The sequence below is a fragment of the Perognathus longimembris genome, chromosome 13 (assembly GCF_023159225.1).
Source record: "Perognathus longimembris pacificus isolate PPM17 chromosome 13, ASM2315922v1, whole genome shotgun sequence".
NCBI lineage: Eukaryota > Metazoa > Chordata > Mammalia > Rodentia > Heteromyidae > Perognathus > Perognathus longimembris.
This window is the reverse complement of record NC_063173.1, coordinates 35320208-35345779: the sequence shown is the minus strand read 5'-3', so window position 1 is coordinate 35345779 and position 25572 is coordinate 35320208. Positions and strand designations below refer to the sequence as shown.

At 32.2% G+C, this 25572-nt stretch overlaps 1 protein-coding gene across 1 annotated transcript in view; it reads right to left on the bottom strand.

Moving 5' to 3' along the window:
- Positions 1 to 25572, bottom strand: part of Elp4 (elongator acetyltransferase complex subunit 4) — a 177991-nt gene that overhangs the window by 77246 nt on the left and 75173 nt on the right. The window contains exons 8-9 of the mRNA XM_048361674.1: positions 23408 to 23516; positions 20491 to 20597 (exon numbers count right to left, since the gene is read on the bottom strand). Of these exons, the coding sequence (XP_048217631.1) occupies positions 20491 to 20597; positions 23408 to 23516 (216 nt within the window). The remainder of the gene's footprint in view (positions 1 to 20490; positions 20598 to 23407; positions 23517 to 25572) is intronic.

The window sequence follows — 25572 nt, the reverse complement described above, 5'->3', positions numbered from 1 at the left end:
GTGTAAGGAATGAAGGCCCTTTACTTTCTACTTGGAATCTTTAATTATAAGCATTATACAGTTGGAGGCATCCTAAATTAGGTATTATCTTAGCCATACCTTTATTTACTTTTACATAATTATCCTGATGAAAGATATAATTATAGCATTATACAGAATTACTAACCCATGGGTTTTTTTTTAATGTTTCCTAAGTGACAAACACATTATGTATGGATTAAGGCAGCAAATCTCTAACTACAATAGCCAAGACTTAAGAAAGAGTAGGAACTGTAATCCCCTATTTATTGTTTAGGAAAAAATAATGTTTGAGACACTTATTTTAGAGAAATATTTCCTAAGAATTTTTTGTGATATAATTATAATTTTATAAATAATATAAAATGGTTATTTTAATACTTAATTGAGAAAGAACAAATCTCAGAAACATGACTTTTGACATCATGGAAAAGAATGCTCTCATTACTTGAATATTTTTACTTTGTATTATTGTGGAGTGTCATGGAAACAGAATCTCAATGTGACATTTTTGTCTTCATCTTTGATGCCTGTAGCATAAAATTATTACTCTTGGAGAGAGAAGGAGTCTCTTATTTGGAAAATAAATGAGATGAACTATGTAATAATTAGATGAAGGAATAATCTTCCGTAAATAGAGCAATTCCAATCCTCTAAAGAAATGGAAAAAGGTGGCAGGGATACAACATTTCATAAACTGAATTTTAAACAATGATCCAAATTATCATAAAATAATTAATCATGTTTCACTCAAATGATAATAGATATAAATGTCAGTTGACTAGGAACAATGAATATGTAAGCTCCTGGGATATTACTATCCAATGTTATCAAGATATTATCAAGTTGGGACCTCCCCTCTATTTGAAGGGTGCCTTTAAAATGCTCAGTTGGTTTGGCCTTAATTAGTCATTCTGATAGGCATCCACATTAAGTTTCTATCACAGGTCTATAGAGGCAAGAAGGGATTATAATATAGACTGGCTAAATATGCATTTAAATTTGAATTAAAATTATTTGACAAGATTTAATGCATCAAGTGACATACTTCCTCATTAAAAGATGACTTTGCATAAGTTAGATTTAGAAAAAACTCAACATATTGTCAGAGAACAGTGAGTGGAATAGAAAAGGACATAGAACATCTTCACTAAGGAGTAATAGCTGAGTTAGAAGTTAAAATGGCTTTTGTCTGTCTGTCTTTAAATTCCAGGTTGATATGTTGGGAGTATGACTTAATGAGAAGCAGCCAAAACTGGAGAAACTTTAAACAGTTTTGGTAAAGCTTGGAAAAATGATCACTAATGTTTTTCTTCCTAAAGAGCAGACAACTCAGATTCATATGCAGAACTGGTTACAGAAGTAATCAGGTACTTAGAAGAATTCCATATATTAATAGTTTTATCTTATTCAACAAGCATTTATATATTGTATGGGAGCTGTTGTGTTTGGTGCTGTGGATACATTAACAAACAGAAAGCTCCTGCTTATAGTAGAGAGACACCAGGAAATAGCTAATTATTATAATGTTGGTACTAAAAGAGTTACTTTACGAAATAGCTAATTATTATAATGTTGGTACTAAAAGAGTTACTTTACAAGGTACTTTTGGAGCATGACCTAATGCAGTCTTTAAGAGTTAGGGTATGAGGGACAGGTAACAAACAGTACAAGAAATATATCCAATGCCTAACATATGAAACTGTAACCTCTCTGTATATCAGTTTGATAATAAAAATTTGAAAAAAAATAAAACAAATGGTAATAACAGCAAAAAAAAAAGAGTTAGGAAAGACATTTCAGAAGTGACATCAAAGCTGAAGACTAAATTCATCTTGGAGTCAAAGAGAGATATAGAAGTAGAAGAGGCTGTAAGAGACCAGGTATTAGGCACATCTATTTTAAGAAAAAAGCACTGAATTCTATCAGGTCACGCATTAGATCAGGTCATGCATAACAAACTGTATATTAAAAATCTGACAGATTTCTTATACTGCTCTCCTATAGGACACACACACACTCTCTCACTTTCACACACACACACACACAGATCACAGATACACACACATGCAGAGCACTAATGTAAATTCCATCATGACTAACTCAAAGGGTATTATTTTAGGTAATAGTAGGAATTACTCCTTCTTGATTTATGGAATAAGCAAGTGATTTGAATGTTGCCAATCATTTTATTAAAAATAGTCTGAAGAACATAATAATTTTGTCTATGTAATGATGTTAAAGAATCTTTAAAGAAAACTTTGTCTTTCTTGTCACACTTTAAGTAGGTGCCTAAGTGTAATAATTACTGTTAAAAATCCCCATCATAGTAAAATTCAGAAGTTCTGGGCATCACTGGTTCAGGCCTTTATTCCTAGCTACTCAGGACACTGAGATCTAAAAGGTCATGGTTCCAAGCCTAGCCCAGGCAGAAAATTCTCCAAGATTCTACCTCCAATAGCAGTAGTCTTGGCTCAAATGCTAGCTGTGAGCAACAAGTTGAGTAAGAGGGCAAGACATCATGTTCAAGAACTAAAATTGGCAAACAAACCAAAACAAAAACCCTCAGTAGAAAAAGCACACTTATTTAAGTACCACATTAAATATCATTACAATTTGCTTATTTCCTACATACAATATAAACCAATTTGCTTTCCACATAAAGCAATTACTTTTCTGGATTACAACTATTCAATAATTATCATTGAAAAGTTAGGAATATTTGCTGTAGAGAAGGTAATATCAACTGTTCTGATTAGAAAATAGATACTTGTGGGAAAAATGAAAGTAATTTTATTTGAAAAATGAAACACATGCATTTACAATAAAAATATAATGATCATATAATTAGATGGGAGGAGTAACGTGGTATAAAAAGATGAATGGATTACTGAGTTTACTGCTAAAATTTAAATATAGCACAAAATTAAAGTTACATAGTATGAATCAGAGTACAGACTTTTAAATTCAAGTGCTTTCCAAATAGACTCCATCTCAACCATGTATGGGCATTGTGGTCCAAGTCTGTTATCCCAGCCAGGGAAAACTCAATAGCTGGATATAGTAGTTTGTGCCTGTCATTTCCGGTAACACAGGGAGGCACAACTAGGAGGATCACAGTCCAGGCATAAAGTGAGATCTTAGGTTGAAAATCACTAATGAAAAAGAGGCTGGTAACATGGCTCAAGCGATAGAGTGACTGACTTTGAGACCCTGAGGTCAATTCTCAGTACCACTGAAAACAAAAGAAAGAAAAAGGAAAACATAAAGGTTAATTAGGAATAGAAAACTTACTAAGTGCTTGTTCTGATGACCTAACACAACTCTTTGGGCCAAATATTGCAGGCTATCTGAACATGTTTTGATAGAATCACATGAAGATTTTATTTTATTTTGCTAGTCCTGGGGCTTGAACTTAGGGCCTGAACACTGTTTATGTCTTCTTTTTGCTCAAAGCTACATTCTAGCCACAGTGCCACTTCTGGCTTTTTCTATATATGTGATGCCGAGGAATTGAACCCAGGGCTTCATGTATACGAGGTAAGCACTCTAACAATAGGCCATATTCTCAGCCCAAAGATTTTATTTTATAATAAAAATTATCTACATATAGTTATAGAAAACTACTTTACTATCTCAATGCTTGACTTAAATATCTGATTTTTTTCATTTTCTATTTTGTGTTCATGTGGTCTTCAATGTTCCATGTAAAAATTAGTTGGGCTAGTAAACCTTCCATATACATTTCTGAAAATTATTTCAGATATCTCTTTTCACAGAATGTCAATGGTAAGATCCTTAACTTCTTGTTTGTGAACTAAAAACATTTGATAATATTTTTATGTCAAAGAAGAGGCATTATCACCGAAAGAATAAAAGGTAGTAAATAAGCTTATTTTCTTAATAACATGTATCCTTAGCTTATAAGCAATAGTAAATAGTAACTAAGTTAAAGATGGCATCTTTACTGAAGTTAAATCTTTTTCATGTGGTGTTCAATTTGTTGTTCTAAAACCTACTAAAATTGAAATATATTTTGAAAGACATTTTTATATTAAAGTGAGATAATTAAATTCTTCTGAGAAATATTTTCACAAGACAAAAATATTGAGATGGTCAAGAAATGATAAATTCTGTAAAGACAAACACTAATAGGAAATATTTGATATGTGTGGTATATAAATAGTAGAACATTTTAGAAAGTATATGCATATTTTTAATGACTACAATTTTTAGATACGCAGCAAAGCTAATCTTATAGATTGTGCTTTTAATGGCTGACAGGGTCACAATATACTTTTGTGTGAAATGCTATATAGAACTACTAGTATACTTTTGTATGAAATACTATATTGAAGTACTAATGTTAGAAATTAGGAAAGAGAAGCTAGACAGAGGAAGAGCAAAAGAGAGATAAAAGAAAAAGAGAAAACATAGTTGAAGTCTGTCATAGTTGAAGTCCTATGTCACAAATGAAAGGGTGCTCTCTAGAATATGGGATACTTGCCATGTCCTCTCAGAGGAAAGTCTATAGCTATTCACCTCAGGCTCATCAACAAGAGGTAAATGGTCAAGTATAATGTCAGTCATAAAGTGGTTTGGTTGAGACAGATTAGTGGTATGTAATCATAATAAGTAGTTTATCCCAGCACCAAATTGCTGCTTGGGAAATCATGAACTCAAATGAACAAAGACTCAGGCATTATTAATGTCAAAAGGTATACAAAGACAAAATTTGGTTGGTCACAAGAACGACAAATCATGTCAAAAAAGTAATCAACTGCATAAATTCAAAATCAAAACTGAGACATATATTATAGTTCAGAAATGCTTTAAAGGGGCTGGGAATATGGCCTAGTGGCAAGAGCGCTTGCCTTGTATACATGAAGCTCTGGTTTCGATTCCTCAGCACCACATACATAGAAAAGGCCAGAAGAGGCGCTGTGGCTCAAGTGGCAGAGTGCTAGCTTTGCACAAAAAGAAGCCAAGGACAGTGCTCAGGCCATAAGTCCAAGTTCCAGGACTGGCAAATAAGTAAATAAATAAATACATAAAAATAAAATTAAAAAAAAGAAATACTTTAAATACCAGAAAAGTCATATATTAGTTGCTTCCTGATTAATATTTAAAACGTTTCTATAATGTAATATATTTTATTTATTGCAAAATCTTTCTTCTCAAATAGTAAGTTGAATAAGGAATAAGGTAGCAAGAAAACTTAAGTGAATTTCAGTATCTTAGTTGAATATTCCAAGAGACAACACTTTTTAAAAGAGAAAATAGTTTTGTTGAGTTATTTGAACATTCAAATATTAGGAAATTTGACAACTTTCTTAGGAAGAAACCAAGATGTAATAAAATCACAAACTTAAAATGGAAAAAGACAATCTAAATAACTTTCCAAATATTTTATAAACACTGGCAATATACGTGTATAAGTTGCAAAATATATTATTCTATTAGCACACACAAACTTTGGTATCTTTAAATCAGACTAACCCCTCCCCAACTAAATATCCACAATAAGAATGTCCTCAAGTGTCAATGCCTGAAGTGATATGCTCTGACAAATCTAACAGCTCTTTCTGTGTCATTCCTAATGCACTTGTCACTCAGTATTATCCATCCTCATTAATGACAATGGGAAAGTTTATCTTGGGAACACGTTTTAAATCATCTACTCTTTACAATGGGACCATGAAATCTCTTACAAAACATGAGGCGGGAACTACTCTGACAACAAAACCCCTTCCTGGCAGCTTTATTCTTAATTCCTGTTCAAGGAGTAATCTGTTTATTATAAAATCATACAGAACAATATATTAAACAGAATTTGAAACAAGAATAGCTAGTGTGATTTTCAAGCTTACAAGTATTTTTACAACATTTTTATTAGGCTGAAAACATTAAGTTGAATCCTTATTGTGAGGTTTTATGCAATCTTCTGTTCTATGCTACATTATCAACACCTTTAAAAAGGGATTTTGTTTTACTTAATTTAAATATATTTTTCAAATGCCAAGAACACTAATCCTTCCATACTCACTTTAAGATACAAAATTTGCATTAACGTAAATAAGGTATTTTAATTTATTACAATGCTCTCCTGTTTAAATTTCCTAACTAAAGCCCAAAATATTCCAACTTGACTTTCCTATGGTTTAAAAATAACCTCATCAGCACCAACATTACTTTTAACACTATACTTACATTTTAAGCTCTCCTATAAACTTGTTGCTATGACATTTTTAGAGTTTAAATGAATGAAAATAACAAAATTTTTATCCACAGCACTAATTAAAATATATCATTTTATTTTGACTATCAATTTGTGATCTAAAATAGTGCACTTCTGATAAAATAAATATTCCTTAGAAATGTCTTCTATCTCAATATTTTCTTATTAGAAGCTGAACACTACATTCTATTTTAATTATTGTATAATAAGAGAGGTTAAGCTCAAAATATTTTTCATAGATTTAATTACTTTTAATTATCTGAAATTATCTGTGTATTCAACAGAACCACTAACATTTAATATTTAAATTATATAAACCTGTAATTCATAAAGCATTTTTACTTCAGAATTCAAAGCTATTACTTTTATCTAATTGAAGCTTTTATATAAAAAGTAGAGAAAAAGTTTCCTAGTGAGGATGTTATTAAAATTACGTTTCATGCTTAAGATTCTATGTAATAAAACACTATGACATAGTTAATTTTTCATTTATAATGTTTAATAGATACAAATCTAAGGACAAAGATATACCAGAAATTATATTCATATACTTTCTATTTATTATGAATGCAGTAATAGTACAGATTATAGCACTTTATATATGGTTTCAGAAAGCAAAATTAGGACAAATGGATGGGAGATTCCTTTAGCATCTAAAAGGATATTATAGAGACAGATATGGGGTGCTTCTAAGAAAGTGAATTTTAAATAATTCTAGACATGCTGGATGGGAAAATATGTACTTACAATAAGAAGCTGGCTTTGAAGCACTTTAAGCTCCCTTTCAATCTCCACCTTTTATGAAATTATGTTTTCTTAAAGAGACATTAATGCAGTCAGAGAAAATCTAGGTATTTTTTCAGAGATTTGTATTTTATGTGGCAAGTGCAACTTACACATCAAATGACCATTTATACTCACTACTTTTCAAATAAACTTTAATTTTTTAAACACTATAAATCACATCCTCTAAGTGGAAATTCTCTTAGTATATTTTCTCTCAAGCACCTTCTAAAATAGGAGTTCTTTGTAAGAACTTTTCTTTATAAATAACCAGGAGTTAAGTATTTTTGGTCTTAGAGTACATAAAATTTCAACTTATTAATGTATTATAAAAGCAGCCATTCAGAAAGCCTATAAGTCTTACTATAGTCCAGTAAAGTTTATTTTAAAATGCAGTGCAGATGTGATTGGCCCATGGGCTATAGCTGGTTAACTTCATGTACTAAAAGAACAGGGATACAGTTGGATTTAAAGGGGTCTTTACTTACTTAATTTTACATGGAGCACTTCAAATACATGTGAGTAGAGAACAAGTGTATGCTAAAGAAAAACGAAAGGTTCCCACCCACGGTACTTTGAAGAGTAGATCGTATTTCTAAAATGCTTTTTTATATATTCTGTTTTTGACCAAATTTTATGTTAAGCTAATAAGCTATTTGCAGGAAATGCAGTCATAGTTATGACTACATATCTTTTATTTTGAATATAATTCTCCTTAATTTAAATTTTTACCTAAATCAGATTGGTTTCCCAGGAGAAAATTATAAGAAATCAAACTGAAAAACTAGATTAAAATTTGTTATTTCCATGTATACTAACAAGTCAATGGGCTATTATTCTTCATTGATAGTCCTAGATTCTCATATTACAGAAGTCATATGAGTTACTTTACTGTTAAATTATATTTAAATTAAAATTGTAGACTATCCAAAATGGTGTATTTGAATTCTATTTTACATAATTATCTCATTTTAGCTCATGTTTCGCAAGTCTTCTATATTTTCTTTTAAAGTCAGAAAATAAAGGCAATGAAATCAACTATATCACAATATAGTAGTAATATTAAAAGGCAACTACTATGTCAAAAGGAATTAGAAAGTGTAAGTCTTTTAAATAAGGAGAATTAGGACTGATTTTTGTCTGCTCTGGAGGACAATTAGAAACCTAAATCTAGCTCTAATAGCTCACATAAGGCCCTAGATTGAAAAGTCATTACTAATATTTATAAAATTGGAAATTTTTTTATGAACTCTTTTAGGATGGTGTACAAATCAATAAAATGGATTTAGATGACAGCACAATTACATACCTTGACTGATATTTTTGAAGGATATAGTTCTAGTTCATTTTAGCTACAACAGTTCATTATATTGTTCAATATTTGATGAAGATACTGTACCAATGCAAAACCTGAGAAGTATATTAAACATCTATGAAAAACTGTATTAGCAACATTAGACTACTCAATATAGATTGTATGGTCACACCTTCTACTACGTTTAGAAGCATTGTCAAGAGGATATTCATTTGTTCATGCATGCATCCATTCACTCAAAATATAATGCCTAGTTTAGTTTTGGGGAGTATGAACTCAGGGCTTTGCATTTGCTGAGCAAGTGGCACTCACTATTTCAGACATACCTCCAACCATAATTTCATTTTTTGAAACGAAACTATGACATTTACTTCATAAACATGTACATAGTGTATAAGATATAAGTGTTGAAATTGTAAAGGCTATTATGAACACTAAATTTTTCTTTTTCCTTTTTTGCTGGTCATGTGACAAACTCAGGATCTGGATGCTATCAGAGCTTTTGTGTCCATTTCTGTTATTTTGAGAGAATTTTGTTAATGTTTTCTGTTTGTCTGTTTTTCACCTTTCATCTTGTTTGTAAGTTTATACTTTATTGGCATGGTAAGAGAGGGGCAAAGAAATGGCAAAATAAAGAGTGAAAAAAATACAGCAGTGATATTCACTTGATACTATGTTGAAAAAGAGCCATACAACGTTTGTGGGTGGGAATGGGAGGGAACAACTAGGAGAGAGCAAGGGAAGGGGTGACATTGTTCAAAAAGAAATGTACTCATTACCTGACTTATGTAATATGTAACTCCTCTGTATATTACCTTCACAATATGAATGAATGAACAAATGAATGAATGAATGACTAAATCGTCTCATGGATTTTCTTGCCTGGGCTGGCTCCAAAGTGGGATATCAGCCTCCTATATAGCTAGTATCACAAGGTGTGAGCCACCAGCACCCAGCTTAATATTTACTTTTTATCATTTGTTTTAGTTTTATTCTTAAGTCTGAATATATTAAAAAGAAATCAAGTGACTGAGTTTTTTTCAAAGTAGAACATAGCTGATAACATCTTAATCACAATTTTCCCCCCTTGAGAGTATTGGAAAGGTTATGAAAGATGACTAAAATAAATCAATATGTAGCCTGGCTCTTTTCTTCATACCCAACAAGGTTTTATCTTGAATGCAGGCAAAATGGACTATAAACATATTCACCATTTTGAAATCTGATAGTAGTAAAGGAAAACTGAATACTATCACTGTAGTAGGTTTTGCTTTACTTGGACTGGATGCATATATTTAAATAGACAATATGCATATATTATATATATAGTTACTTTAGAATTTTAAATTTCAATAAATTTCTATAATTATTTATATCAAGAATGTGGCACTAGTATACTGGTTTTGCCCAACATTTTAGCCTTTTGTCTATTAAAATATTTACAAAGTAATATTATTTAGTATTAGTAGTATTATTTTTCTTTTGCTTACTAAATACAAGTTAACCCATTTATTTATAGACTAAGCTAGGGAAATCCATTTCCTGCAATAGCACTGACGCTTTATAAAGATCTTGTAAATGAGTAACCTATTATAATATGTACAAGTGACCTTTAATTTCACCAAAAGGTTTTTATTTCAAGCTTTTTCAAGTACTACACCTGGCTAAGGTAAAAGTTAGTAAAAATTTCTTAGGTAATTGAAGAGATATAGGAATAAAAATCATCCTGTACCAAAATATCAAATGAAAAATGTGAAGTACCAAAGTCCACTCTTTAATAATGCCTAAAAAAACTTACTGATCAGGAGAATGAAGCTTCTTTGCATTTAGTCATATAAGAATAAAATCTTTAGAAGATTCACAAGCAATTCATTAATTAATTAAAGAATTAAGAATTTAACTCAAGTAAATATGGCCTTGTTCCTGTGTTCAGGAGGCTGAGATCTGAGAATCACCACTCCAAGTTGGCCCAAGTAGGAACATCCATGAGAACGGAGCTGTGGTTCAAAGTGGTAGAGCGCTAGTTTTGAGCACAAAAGCCTAGGATCCATGCCCAGGCTTTGACTTCAAGCCCCAGGACCTGCACACCCGCACGCATGCACATACACACACACACACGAGTCCAGTTAAGTATGGTGATGCACCCCTGCAGGCCCAGCTTCTGGGGAGGCTGAGGCAGATCTGCATCAACCCAGAGATTCGCCTGGCCAACACAGTGGGACACTATCTCAAAATTAACCAAACAAATTTCTACTTATTTCCCATAAGACAGCAAAAGATCTTTTTTTTTTTTTTTTGGCCAGTCCTGGGCCTTGGACTCAGGGCCTGAGCACTGTCCCTGGCTTCTTCCCGCTCAAGGCTAGCACTCTGCCACTTGAGCCACAGCGCCGCTTCTGGCCGTTTTCTGTATATGTGGTGCTGGGGAATGGAACCTAGGGCCTCGTGTATCCGAGGGAGGCAGGCACTCTTGCCACTAGGCTATATCCCCAGCCCAAAAGATCTTTATAAAATCAAAAGAAGACATCCCAGCTGGGCAATGGTGCTCACACCTGTGATCCTAGCTACTCAGGAGGCTGAGATCCTAGGATTGCAGTTCAAAGCCAGCCTGGGCAGCAGACTCCTATCTCTAACTAACCACCAGAAAATCAGAAGTGACGCTGTGGCTCTAAGTGGTGGAGCGCTAGCACTGAGTGAAAAAGCTCAGGGACGCCCTAAATTCAAGCCCTGCGGCCAACAAAAAACATACCAAGTATTGAATTCAAGAGGAAAATCACAGCGAGACACTTAAAGAAAAAAAGCAGCCACTACCTGACTTATGTAACTGTGACCCCTCTGTACATCACCTTACAATGAAATACATAAATAATAACTCAATTTAAAAAATAAATATGGCCTTGGAAACAAAGTTATGTCATTCAAAACTGATACCTACTTCTTTTCAAAACAGGAAAGTTTTAGTAAATAACTACACATTTTGAGGTTTTGCTACTTGGAAACATTCTGTGCAGAGTCCTACCTAAAAGAACATGCAATGAAATGTGTTTCAAGTATTACTTATATGGAGCAATGACATTTAAGTAACTTTTTTCAATAAGTTATAGAGACAAATACTTCAACATGTTTACCCCCACCCTCAAATTTATGAATGAGTATATTTTGGATAGTGTATAAAAACAGAGCAAATGCCATTTCCACTAAATCCTAAATATTGGCTTCTTATTTCTAAAAAGCTCATGCCAAAATGAGTTAGTTTGATTCTGTTCAATAATGGTGGGTTGACTTGACAGCATCTGACAAAACAGTTCACAAACTTCACTTATACCAGATACAAAGGACCTGAACTGGCTACTCTCTACAGCATCCACTGTGTATGTAGTTATGACAGTAATAACCTTGCCATATTTTAATTCCTAGCTAAATAAGAGTGCTGCTTTACTAGTGCTGAGATGTAAGACATTTCCATTAAACCCCATTGTGTTTGATCTCCAAATTCTGCCTTTTAAAACTTCAAACCTATAATGTAGTGGTTTCTTAATGAGGAATACAATTGTGTTGTACCACGAAAAATATTTTAATAAGGTACGTTAAAAAAAATTAAAAAAACAATAAAAACCCCAAGGTATTTTGCCATCATAAGATTTCTTAATTTTGTTTAAATATGGTACAGAAAAATTTTAATGCAACATCTGCAAAAGAAGAGCAAGTAGTGTTTCCTAATGAATGAATCAAACCTTCATCAGGACTAGTTATAATAATACAAGGGGAAAATTAGGAGTCTGAAAAATTGAATTCAGTGAACCTTTATCTGTTGCATATACCAAAATCACAGGATAAACTTTGGTGCTCCTAAGCAACACATAAATTTGGAAAAATATAAATTTTATATAAAAATGTATTATGAGAAAATTCATATTTATAAAATATTTAAATATAGAACTTTGGAAAATATAATAAGTAAATGGTAATAAACATTTGTCAGATTTCTGAATTATATAAAAATTGTTGAGTAAACTAGGGGAACCCACAATTCTTTGTATACAACATTTCATCTGATTTTTGTGGAATTTAGAAATGTTATAAAAAAGAAACTGTTTTAGAGAATGTCTTTACTTTTTGAAAATTAATTTTCCATAACAAGATACATATCACAGACTTTAAATAAGTAAAAGTATTAAAATCACAATATTTTCACACTACTATAATAGGATATGAATATTTATGCATATATAAAATAACATCATGGTATAAACAAGAGAAACTATGATTAATCCAATATCATCTTATAATGTATTTCATAAAACCGAACACAAGAACAGACACACATACATAATACATGTACTTAGATCTAGATATCTATAGATATATTCTTTGGGCACTACTGGGGATTGAACTCAGAGTCCTGCTTGCCCTTGCTTGATTGGCACTTTACCATTTGAGCCATGCTGCCAGCCCTTGTACAGAACAATTTTTAACTTTTCATATATATATATGTTATATATGAAACATAGTATATATATGTTACATATGTATATACCATACATATATATGGGGTTTTTTTTTTGTTTTTTTTTGGCCAGTCCTGGGCCTTGGACTCAGGGCTTGAGCACGGTCCCTGGCTTCTTCCCGCTCAAGGCTAGCACTCTGCCACTTGAGCCACAGCGCCGCTTCTGGCCATTTTCTGTATATGTGGTGCTGGGGAATCGAACCTAGGGCCTCGTGTATCCGAGGCAGGCACTCTTGCCACTAGGCTATATCCCCAGCCATATATATGTTTTGAGATAAATAAAATCTATTTCCTGTTGGAGAATCTGTTACCGCAGATACTTTCTTGCTTAGGTACGGAAGCTAAAACTAGCTGAATATTGTACTCCAAATATACAATGAAAACTGAAGATACCACTGCACAGCTTGGGATGTAACAGCTAGCAATTAAGGGCCCAGGCTTAAGAACAAAACAACTTCACCAGTTATTGATGCTCTAGTTTGGGTAAGTTAAGTTGCTCAATCTTTCTGGACTGTCAGTTTCTTCACTTGGAAAATGTAGATAATAATGGCATATGTAGTTTGATGTCAAGTAACTAATATTATAAAGCACTCTGCATTTATTCACTGATCTGAATAAACACTTAACAAAATTTAATTTGCTAAATTAATAGTAAGTAACAGAGCTTTTGAACAGGATTGCTTTCTAGTATGGCTCGACACATGGATCCAGAAAATTTAGACTTATCTTGTTAATCATATATGTATAAGTTTGGGAAGATTATGTAATTTGTTATATTCCTTTACACTAAAAGTAATAGTGTATATATAAGATCTTCTGGCAAGATAAAATAAAAACTAAATATATCAATGTATAGACATATAATACCTATGACAAATGAAATATCAAATACTTGTTTCTAAGAAACATATTACAATGTTACTTTAAAAAAGAATCCTTCATTGTAGTTGGAAGCCAGTATGGGAAAAGTCCATGAGCCTCTTATTGCCAATTAACCACCTAAAAACCAGAAGTAGCTCAAAGTGGTAGAGTGCTAGCCTCAAGCACAAAAGCTCAAGGACAATGTCCAGGTCCTCCCTGAGTTCAAGCCCCATGGCCAATCCCCTTCTACCCCATCAAAATCCTTTAATAACTCCAGAAGTATTTATGGAGCCCCTCCCACCCAATCTCAGGATTTATTTGCAAGTAAGACAAATTATATTATTACTATTTTGAAACTGATATTTTAGTGGTGAGATTAAAAGAAATAAAAACTGATAAGCAATTATGGTAACATATAACTGTTACACTGAGAATATAAAATGCTGTGTGTGACAAACAACTTAAATAATACTTCAGATAGCTCAACTGATATTCTCCAAGAAGACAATGGGATGGTGACCATACAATCAAATGACAGAAAAGGCCTTGAAAGGACTGGGAGGATGAACATTTATATTCATCTTTGCTACGCAAAGATGCTTAGGCAATGACTGAACTTGCAATGTTTGGGGTATAAAAGTATTCTATAGCAAAATGCTCAGGGCTACCACATTTCTTAAACATTAGTATTTGTGGTACACTGGAGGATAAATTCTATAATCTTATCTTGTAAAATTTAAAAGTATGCTTAGCTGAGGAAATAGGACAGCTGTGAGCTGCCATCATTTTTTTTTCCTATCTTCTTTTGACACATAAATGACACATTGTGGCAGGAGGTGTTTCAGAGTGTATTGTATAAACTAGGTGAATTCTGCAGATTTATAACAATTAAAAAATTAAATTTCTACAATACAATTTTCCTGGAGTCAAGCTATAAAACAGATACAGAAATGTTCGTGTACAAAATTCAGGAAATAGAAGAAATCTTTGTTTGCATCTTTTGACAATGCTGTGTTTGTATAGTGCTGGTGGCAAGGTTCAGTATGTGTTCTACAGAGATATCTTTCATTAAGATACCAGTATCACAGTATCTTTATGAATGACTCATGACCTGAAAACTAGTAGTAAAATTCTAAATATTTGTATTTCTTTGTGCAAGCAAGCATCTTCTTATTCAGATATATTATGGCATCCTTAAATTTCCTAAGTAAAACGTGGTAATGAATAAGATGTACAATGTGGAATATTGGATGATGAATGAAGATTTTTTATATGTAAATTATTTAAACAAGGTTATGAGACATTTAAAAATATTTCTGAAAAATAAGATTCATTTAACCTAACTAGCTTAGAACAGCTTGATAACTCAGACATTGATGGCTATACAAAAACTTTAAGGTTTATTATACACAAATATAAATTGACTCTTCCTGGCTAAATGAAGCAATGATATTCTGCCAGCCAAACTTACTGGAAGTATGGGAAATGAACGTAAAGCAAACAGGCCTTATGTTGCCATAGGGAAAGTCAGCAAGATGGCAGTTTCAATCATTTGGAATAATACTAAAGTAGCCTTAGGCTTTTCTCAGAATGGAAACATGTCACGATTACTGCAATATTTCAACAAATCAGAGTGCAGAGAGAAGAACACTTATGCAATCATATCCTGGAAAGGGCACTTTACTCAACATTTAAATGGAAAACAATTATAAAGAAATTTCAGAAAAATTGTCAGTGAACATAAATGACTCAGGAAAAATGGTTTATAAAAAATTGTTCAATGTGCTTAATAGATTTTTTAAAAGCTTACCACTTAGAAACAATTTCCTTTTACATTCTCCATAAGGAACTATTAGTGTAAAGACAAACTTAGATGGAGTGGTAAGTAAAAAGTTTGGTGTTCAGGATGGCAGGGAGAAATAGTCATTATTCCCTGATGCAGTACCATTACTCTGGAAGATCTGATCAAAAGAAATAAGCTTTCACAACATTTATATAGGAAGCTGAAAAATACTTCAAATATTTTGGGAAATAACCTAATCAGTATACTTCTACTATGTGTCTAGTCATGTAGCCATCTCTGGTCAATCATCAAAAAATCAAAGGCAATTGGCATGACTCAACTCTAACTTTAATACCGCATGATTGTGTCATGTAAGCTTGTTTTGTGTGAGAGCTGCTGTGGTTTTAGCAGAGAGATTAACAACCGGACCTAAGCTGGCCTCCAGACCTTGCCCTGCTGATGTCTCAAGCTCTTTGAAGTCTGATCATCATACCTGGCAAAACAACAGTGGGAAATGGGATGGTGTCAGATCTAATCAAATTGTTCGCTACAGCACAGCAAACTATGGGGTTCACTAATTGGCCCAATTGCGGATTATACTTTTTGCTACAGATTCATGACAATAATTTAGTTAAATGATGTGTTTTTTTTCCTTATCTCTTCTAATTAAGATTCCAAAGTGGAAAGAAATAGGATTAGACAGAGTCTCAAAATTATGTTCCCCTTGAGGTGGTATGCAATTTTGATAAGTTCACTATGGCATGTGAAATATATATAATAAGAATCAAATGGAAAGTCTGTTTAATCTATAGGTCACTGCGATATAACTACACCACTTGGGAATTAAAGTATAAATATCATTATGGTAACAAAATGTATATATTTAAAATGCAAATACATAGAAAATTATATTTCATTGGTAAAGAATATTAATTTGAGTTTACTGATAAATGACTTCATTAATGTAAATAGATGTGCGTGTTCAACTTTGAATTTATTTTTGGCAAGGAATAAAAAATAGTGTGCAATACTTGGAGAAGATATTATTGTAAGAAAATATGTATGAGACTATATGGTCTATCATGCTGCAACTTAGTAAGACTTCCAAGCAAGGCAGTTATGTTTTTTCTTTCATTTTATTGATATAATTGTGAGTTGATAAGCAATTTAACCAATTATCCATCTTTAGATATACTAAACACACTCTCCAACTGTCACTAAAAAGTTGAAATACTGTAGAATATAAACACAGCAGGAAGCAAACATCGAGCTTGATAAAGATAGCATGCAACAACTCAAATTGTTAAGCATTATCAGAGTGACTAGCAGTTTGCAGGAACTTACGAGTTTCTAAAATGTAAACATTCCAAGTAATTCTAGTCATCTCTGATTATCGTAGTGCTATATAATGAATTCACAGAAATATGAATATACCTACAACACTGGTCTTGATTTTAAGAATAAATTAATTAGGTAAGTGCATTAGAATAATAGCTACCTAATAAAAATTCACTTGTTTATTTTATTACAAAAATGGCTGAGGAATGAGTAAGGTTCTATACTTAAAATTATATGTTAAGGGTATAAGACAATTATGAGTAAGCTCCATTTATTCTTAGTGTTACCTGTAAAGCACACATGTACATTTAAAATTTGTACTTAAGAGTATATAAATTTTGATGTAAACCTTATTCTCTGACTTAAATTCAGAAATGCCAAAAGATGAGAGCTGAAAAACTGTTGCATAAGAAGAAATCCTCTTTTTCATAAAATTATAGATACTAAAACAACTGAAATAATATATTACATTTTCTTAGAAAATCACAAATTTTAGACATAACTGGAGGCAGTATGGGTTCCTTGACCAGTGTAGCTTATATTATTTATAGCAGTTGCATTATTTGAAATACTTTAAAAATCAACTTACACTTTCTACTACAAAAACTTCAGCAAAGATGTTATACCTGCTAAGTAAATAACAGATCCTATCTAGAGTGTATGCCAGCACTTCAGTGTCATTAGTATAGATATCAATCTTCTATGGTTTTTGTAGAAGAGCTAAGTTATACAGCTTTATAGTTAGATGTATTAACAGTAGTTTGTTCTGGTAACTATTTCAACTTGAATTGGACAATACTCATGCATATGCCACAAAGGAAAAAAATTACTCTTTTGTCTTCTCCAAATCACTCAAAAATAAAGTATACTAAAATTGTTCTGTTTGAAGTCCTTGATAAGTCGCTGGTTAAAAAAAAAGTAGTCAGTTTTCACATATTAAAAGGACAGTGACTAGTTTTAAGTGATACCCTAAAAACAGGGATAAAGGTGTGCTTGTATCCAACCATGCCCCCTTTCCAGACCATGTGACGAAGAGAAAATTCCAACAAGTAACTAACCTGGCTGCATGGTTCCAGAAAAGTTATTTCTGCTTTACTTGTCAGACCACCTTGTGCTTCTGAAAGTAAGATTCAGATTCAATGGTATATGACTGTCTTAGTCTAGTATAGAATACACTTTATTTTTTAAACATGCTAGGCCATTATAATTTTTGTTGTTTATAGTAAAATATGGACACTTAATAGATAATTTTTTCTCAATCAAGGAATTATTGAAGTAGTTACTTTCAGGTCATTTTTACTCTTCTTTCTAGTTTCTGAAATATACTACCAAAGACGTGTTATCAGTTTGGATATGAACCTTATAATGTACAATAGGGTGCTGAAAGCATTTAATCTTAGGTGAATTAAATGATTATGGTGCTCTAATTATATTTATATGTACTTCTACAAGGTTTAATTTCTTAGTTTACACTTTTTAGTCACCAAATTTAAAATTATAGCATAAACAAGTAAATTCTTTAGAATGGCTTTCATTTGTGTTTGTATTTATAAAAATCTGAAATCTATATTGATTAATAATCAAAAAGGTCAAAGGTGTGACTAACAGTACTAAGTTCTTTTGTATTATTATTATAAAGGTGATATACAGTGGGGTCACAGTAACATAAGTCAGGTAATGAGTACATTCATTTCTTTTTGGACAATGTCACCCTTTTCCTTGCTCTCTCTGTTTCCTCCTCCTGTCCCACCTACGAGTCTAAATTCTTCTTAAAAAATAACTATTTGCTTTTCTTTCCAAATATTTTTTCCAAACTACAGGGTGGTAATTAGAATGGTTCTCTTAATTTAGTACAGTGGTAGGAACTTGTGTAGTTAATATAAGATCTCTAAATGGTTCCAGTGATAAAGTGTGACAATTACCTTTAGAACCTAAAGTTACTGAAAAGGAGAGCTCCTACTTGACATTAAGTCCTTTCTCTCTCTCAACTCCCAATGAAAGTGAGAGGTCATAAACATGATTCATACCACCATACTATTTTCTTCTTTGGGCACAATACCTTTTTCATTACAGAATCCCCTTGTTTAATTTGTATGGTTAGTATAAATGATACCTCAGACTTCATTTTCAGAATACTAACTCTGTGAAAAAGGATACCATATGAAGAAAAAAAAACTTCCATCTCTCATTGAAAATATAAATTAAACTGGATAGAAAATGATTAAGCATGCTTCCTTGTAACCATAAACTCTAGGTGTATCTCTAAATATTTTAAGCAATACTATGGTAAAGTACTCAGTATTATGTCAAAAGAGCTGAAACAATGTTTGAACAATTAAAGTGTTGAATCCCATTTCAATGGTTTCTTTTGGGAAGTAAAGCAAATTAGCTCAAGAATCACTATTTCTCCACTCTTGCTCTTTTGGCTTTAAGTGGCTTTTAAAGGGAGTATCCCCAGATGAGAAACTTCTAACACTCCTGCAGAGATGACCTGTTCGGAAGAACTGCCTGCCTGATTAACTATTAACTGCTCTCAATAGGATTAGATAATTAAGGACATTGATGACCATTAATTAGGAGGAGGGCACATTAATTTGTCACTGGATAGGGCCCTTACAATGATTTATAGGTTACTGCTACTTGCAAATGTGAAGGGAAAGAGAAAAAGAGAGAGAACCATTAAGTTACCTTATCAAGTGGCCAGCTTAAAGAGGGCAGAGGGTCAAAAAAGGGCCAAAGTGGTCACTTAAGGGTGAAGTCCCAAACACCAAAGCAGTGCCAAGCCACATTGACCATCATTTGGTGATGAAGTTAAAAATATGCTAATTTATTGGTGGCAATTCTCTCTTTTTATGGTTTCAAGCAGTTAAGACAAGTGGTCTGCTTAAGAGCTTTTCATTTGAAAAGAGATTAAACAAAACGGTTTGTCAAGGCTGCTTGGCTGTTTTATGTCTTTGTTTAAAAAAAAATTGCACCAACTATACTGATAACTACCACATCACCCAAAAGCCATCATTCTGAACATTGACTTTGTTAATAAATACATCAACTCTAATTGCTTAATAGTTCTATTTTCGTGTGGTCTTTAGCTAGATTAAGTTAAAATAAATCTGTTATACAGTACTTTCTGCTATCATTTCTTACATAAAGGTAACATAAGTTTAAATATTGTAAAAAATTGCATAAAACAAGTACAAATAATACTTTTAAGTCAGCATATTTTTTGCTTTTTAAATTTCACTTCAATGAAAGGTAATTTCACCAGCAGTGCTGAAAAATACTTTTAAAATGTACATAAAACCCTTTTCTTTTTCTTATTTGTACTTAAAGGTAGGTAGAATTAACATTCCATACACAATAAGCATAGCTCATTAACATTCAATTAACCATACTTTTGGAAGCTTTAGAAATATATATGTCATATTTATCATGCAAGTTTGCAGCTTTCGTATTTAAAACAAAATCATTCTATTATGTCACTGCTAAAATAAAAGGACAAGTAAAAATTATTGTGTGATATAACTACTTAATAGTTAGCCTGAAACATGTCCAAGGAATTTCATTAAAGTGGGGAAAAAAAACCACAGAAAAAAGAAAGCAAGGAAGATACCATATACTTCAAACTTGTAAACTAAAACAAAGTCTCTTACCTCAATGGTGAATAGCTTCCTTTTTAATTTAAAAGCTAAGTCTTTGACATCTGATTCATCACAAATCAAATTATTAAGCCGAGGAATCTGCCGTATATGAATCAAACCTTACGAAAAGGAAATTAAAAGAAAAAAAATTAAGCATAGTCATCAGATGCATAAATTAAAGAGTCTCACAGCAAAATCCTGTAAATTTACACACAAGCATCCTCCCCTTTTAAAACTGGAGCTTACTACCAGAAGCAATGAAGCAAATGGTGTGATTATACTCAAGTAATCAAGCAGAATAAGATAAACAGAAATCCTTGTGCGAAGAAAACTAATTGCACTTTGGTACAGAAGTACAGATGTAAAGAGGGATCTTAGTACTTGTCAAAACTACAGCCGGTTTGTGTGTGATTTTTCCCTTGTATTTACAGTAAGCAAATATGGCTATCACCTTGCATGCTGCCCACGGCACCACTGAGTGATCTTTATTTTATTAAATGCACCAGTAAGCAGCCAGAAAAACAAGGCTTATGGGTTGCTAATAATCAGTGAAGCACTAATGAAAAGTTATTTCATTTTATATCTGATTAATGATTTGAAGAAACCAGTGAAGAAAACTACATTTCAGAGCACACTCTAGGATCAAACATTAACCCCCATGCCATCCCAAGACACTCATTGCTACATGTTAGTCCTTTATGCAGGCATTGTAAGCTTTGCAACAGTGCTAGGTAAACCACGAGCCTTGCTTGGCCTCTTGTCAATAGAAACACTTGATAATTTTTTCTGACAAGGGCACTGGATGGCTTTTGTACAGCCTAATTCAGTTTCTGACAAAACCAGGGGTCATTTCCCACAGATGAAGACATGAGGGTTCTTCAGTGCATCTCTCTGCCTGACTCAGCTGATATTTAAAAATCACATCCCAAGGACACTGATCCCTGAATATGAGAGTTGGGGGTGGGAGACTAATTCCAGACTTGGATAGATAAATTTTAATTATAGAACTAATCTCTAATACGAAGTTTTGTGAATGCTTAGCAATGCGTGTATTAATTTTAGCTTAAAAGCAGAGACCTCCAGGTGCTTAACCTTAGAAATTGCCACTTCAAAATTAATTTAAGAAATTATCTTATTGATTTTTTAAACATAAAAATGTAAAAGGTGCTATTAAGAAAGTAACTTTTTTCATAATAAATTCATATTTATTTATTTGTTTTGATATTTTGCAATATCCACTATATACTTATTTGACAGACTACGATGGCTTATTGAGCTGATACCATTTGCCTTTAATAACTTTGCTCTCTAGCAGTTTGAAATATACAGAAGAATCCCAGTCAATGTAACTAGTCAATATTTTTAGTAGCACAATTAGGTTTTTTAATTGATTGAGAAAAAAATAACATCTAAAAAGAATTTAGTCCACCTAACGGAATAAAGTGAAAGGGAAGTGAGTTTTCATGACTCATATTAAAATGCTATCATTAGACCAGTGAAGACACACAAAAATAGATGCCACATATTTTTGTGTATGTTTATATTTGGTGCTTTTGTATATTTCTCATGAAACTCATTAATTTTAAGGCCATGAATTCTCATTTTACAATTCTACCTCAAATACAATAATAGATGATTCCATGGGGAATATAGGCATAGTTGTATAGAATGAGTAAATAACTTTAAAATATGCAGTGTATCATACATACCTATTTGGTAAACTGTATTTATTAAAAATAGGTACATCATACTTTTATTTTTGTGTTTCTCATTTTAACTTTACATGCGCTTATTTAGCCAATTATTAAATCTGTAAGCTTCATAGAATGAATTATTTTGTCATCAAGTCTTTCATTTTTCAACAGTTAAGTTTACTAACTATTAGAATCACTCATTATTCTTTGGGAACAATTCACTAATTTAGAAATTCCTGCACAAAGAATGATAGCCTTTCAACATCTGAAATGTTTTAATCAAAATATTTTTTAACATAAAATGTAATTTTACTAAATTCATAGGCTAAATAATATTAATAAATAATATATAATTTACTAAGGTGATACACAGATTGCTTTAAAAGAAAACATAACAAATTACAAAATAGTCAATTTTCATAGAGCTTTCCAATAGTGAAAATGATATATTAAATAAATCATATATATGGTTAATCTGGGTATATACTACATGCCCACTTATTTAAATAAAGAAGCAAGAGGCAAATTATTTAACAGTAGCTTTTGTTCACAGTCCATATTTTCTAGCATTACAAAAGCCTGATTATTTGCTTATACTATTTATTATTTTAAAATTAATTGTCTCCCTCTTTCCTTTCTTCCTCTTTGCAGTGCGGGAATGGAAACTGGTACCTTACACATGCTAGGTAAGTACTCAAGCATTGTGCTACACTCTAAGTATGTATTTCACTGGCACACAGCTAGCTTTGAATACTATAAACTGTGATGCTTTATACAATATATTTCTAAAGTGTCAAACATTGACTATCCCTTATCTGAAATGCTTGGGATCAACTGTTTCAGATCTTAGAAGGCTTCAGAGTTTGGATTTTCAGATTAGAGACATTCCAATTATTAGTATTATTATATATATATTTCAAATGTAGCTAGTAAGTATAATTGATATCGTGGCAAATTATGGCACTGGGATAACAAAATGTACATCTAAACAATGCCTAAGACCTTGGGTTTTACTCCTGTGATCAGATATCATAGTCATATATATATATATATATATATATATATATATATATATATATATAATAAAATACTGTGGAATATTAGCCAGAATGAAAAACATGTAACTGACATATATAGAAATAAAATTCACCCTATTTGGTTGTAGATATGTGACTAGATAAAAGGATGATTCTAGGTATGGTGGAAGCAGCTCTTCTTGCAAAAATGATACTTACCATGATAATCCTTATATAGTGGGTTGGTTTCTCTCTCAGAGCCCATAAAAGATTCTAAGCCAACTACTGTATCTGACAAATTTGTAATACGAGCAATAACTGCTTTATTCTGCAAAACATAGAAATGAAACACTCATGTCTAAAAATACAACATCTATACAGTGTCAATATGCCAACTCAATGTGTAGTGGAGAAATTAAATTAACATGAAGAGATATTACAGGCTGAAAACTGGACAAAATATACTCTTAAACTAAAATTCTGATGCACATAGGTATGCTATGCAAAGTTGAAGAGTTGATGGGAAGGCAAAAATTATTGTTCATACGACTCAAGGGCAAGACCTTTTACTTATATGTTATTTTTCAAATTACTTTACCCTTTGTCCATTAAAAAAATCTAGCAGGCAGTAGGATTTAGAAACACAGATAGCACAGCATGAAGCAAAAGGCAAGGGTGCCACTATCTTGTCAACTGGGACTAGGTGTCAGTCCTATAACAGCTGAAGTCTTTTATAACATATCAGAAATATAGAAGAGTCCAGCTGTGGGGATACAACATGGCTAGCTCTGGACTCTTCTGTTTTATCTCCAGATGCTGCTGTTTAGCTCTGGAGTAACAATAAAGGCAAAGAAAAGATGGTAGATGATGAGCACATGCATATCAGGAAATTGTAATCATGTGGTATAAAACATCCAAAAACTTTTTGTGTTAAAATTCTAGATAACATGATATAGGTCAGAAAATTGTAATTATTTAGTTCAAAACCTTTCTGTCCTAAAGGACTAAATAGGTTGTAAAAATTGCTTTTTGTGACACTTTGTAATTTCAGAACTCCTATTTTATATGTGGGTAATACATGAGTTAAAATTAATCTTTGAAGAAAAAGGATGAGAAATGTAAAACAGTCAGAAAAATTGTCAGATTGGTGCCTTGTCCCTAGTTAGAAAAAGAGATAAAATATAACTGAAGGCTTATTTTCTGAAAATGTTTGACTATTGAGCTTTCTAGTATTGTACCTTTGAAGTTCCTTTAAAAAGACTATATAAGAATAAAAAATGCAATAGAAGAAGTGAATGTTAACTCATTCAGTATGCAATATATAGTAGGCTGTGTCATTAAACATTCTGCTGAATTGATTGGTTAACTCATCCCTACACAGTCTTTGAAAACTCTTTCATAAGAAGAAACATGTTATATAAAGCATGTTTCAATCTTTGAATCTGTACTCTTAAAAAGGACAAGTAAAACTAATTTTCCTTAGCTGTCTTTAAAAATTTTCAATCATGTGGGGACACTAAGTATAGCAAGACAAACATAACTTGGAAATAGCTACTTTTTCTAAGGCAATTTTTCATTCAATGGTGAGAAAATAATCCAGATTGATTCCTTACTTTCAGTGCTGTGCCACAGGGGATGATGGTACTACTCCAGGAATAACAGGGGCTTCAGAGGCCATAAACATGTTTCTCTCAATATTTCTTTAGCCAGAGACCATTATATCAAACTCATCCAGGTTGGGTTTCAGCCAGTTATTCTTCACCCAAACAAAAATGTCTGCCAGACATTCCAACAGCTGGGAGACAGTTCACAATGAGTCAACTTGAAAATGATTCATTGTGCTGAGTACTGAACAATGTTGAGGTGGGGGTGGGGTGTGGCTGGGTTGATAGTAAAGGGTGAGAACAAGTGGGAGATGAAGAAGAACTATGTGGTTCTCCAAAGAAGAATCTTGGATAATAATTAGCGAGCCCTTATCACTTCAGTTTTAGTAGGATCTCAACTGCAAAGAAAATTCCTGTCATGGACCCTCAGATGAACAAGTACTTATAAAGGCTTCTGACAATATTTCTTAATAAAAAAAGGCCAGATTTTGTTTGATTTATAAATAAAAGACTAAACATCTAAATAATCTAAACATCTGAATCTAAAATGGTAAGTCAATTTTGTGAGAATTCAACTATTCAAGATTTCAGTGACATCAACCAGGACCTTCTCAGTTACATAACAGAAATTATGAATTTTAAAGATGTGTTTCATTTCCATTCTAGTAGTATACAAGGCACTGTGTATTTAATGACTAATCTGACACTTTTTTCTGCTTTAACTTAAAAATTAACTAGTAAGCCATTAGTAGCTTGTAAGATTTATCAACTTTACAAATC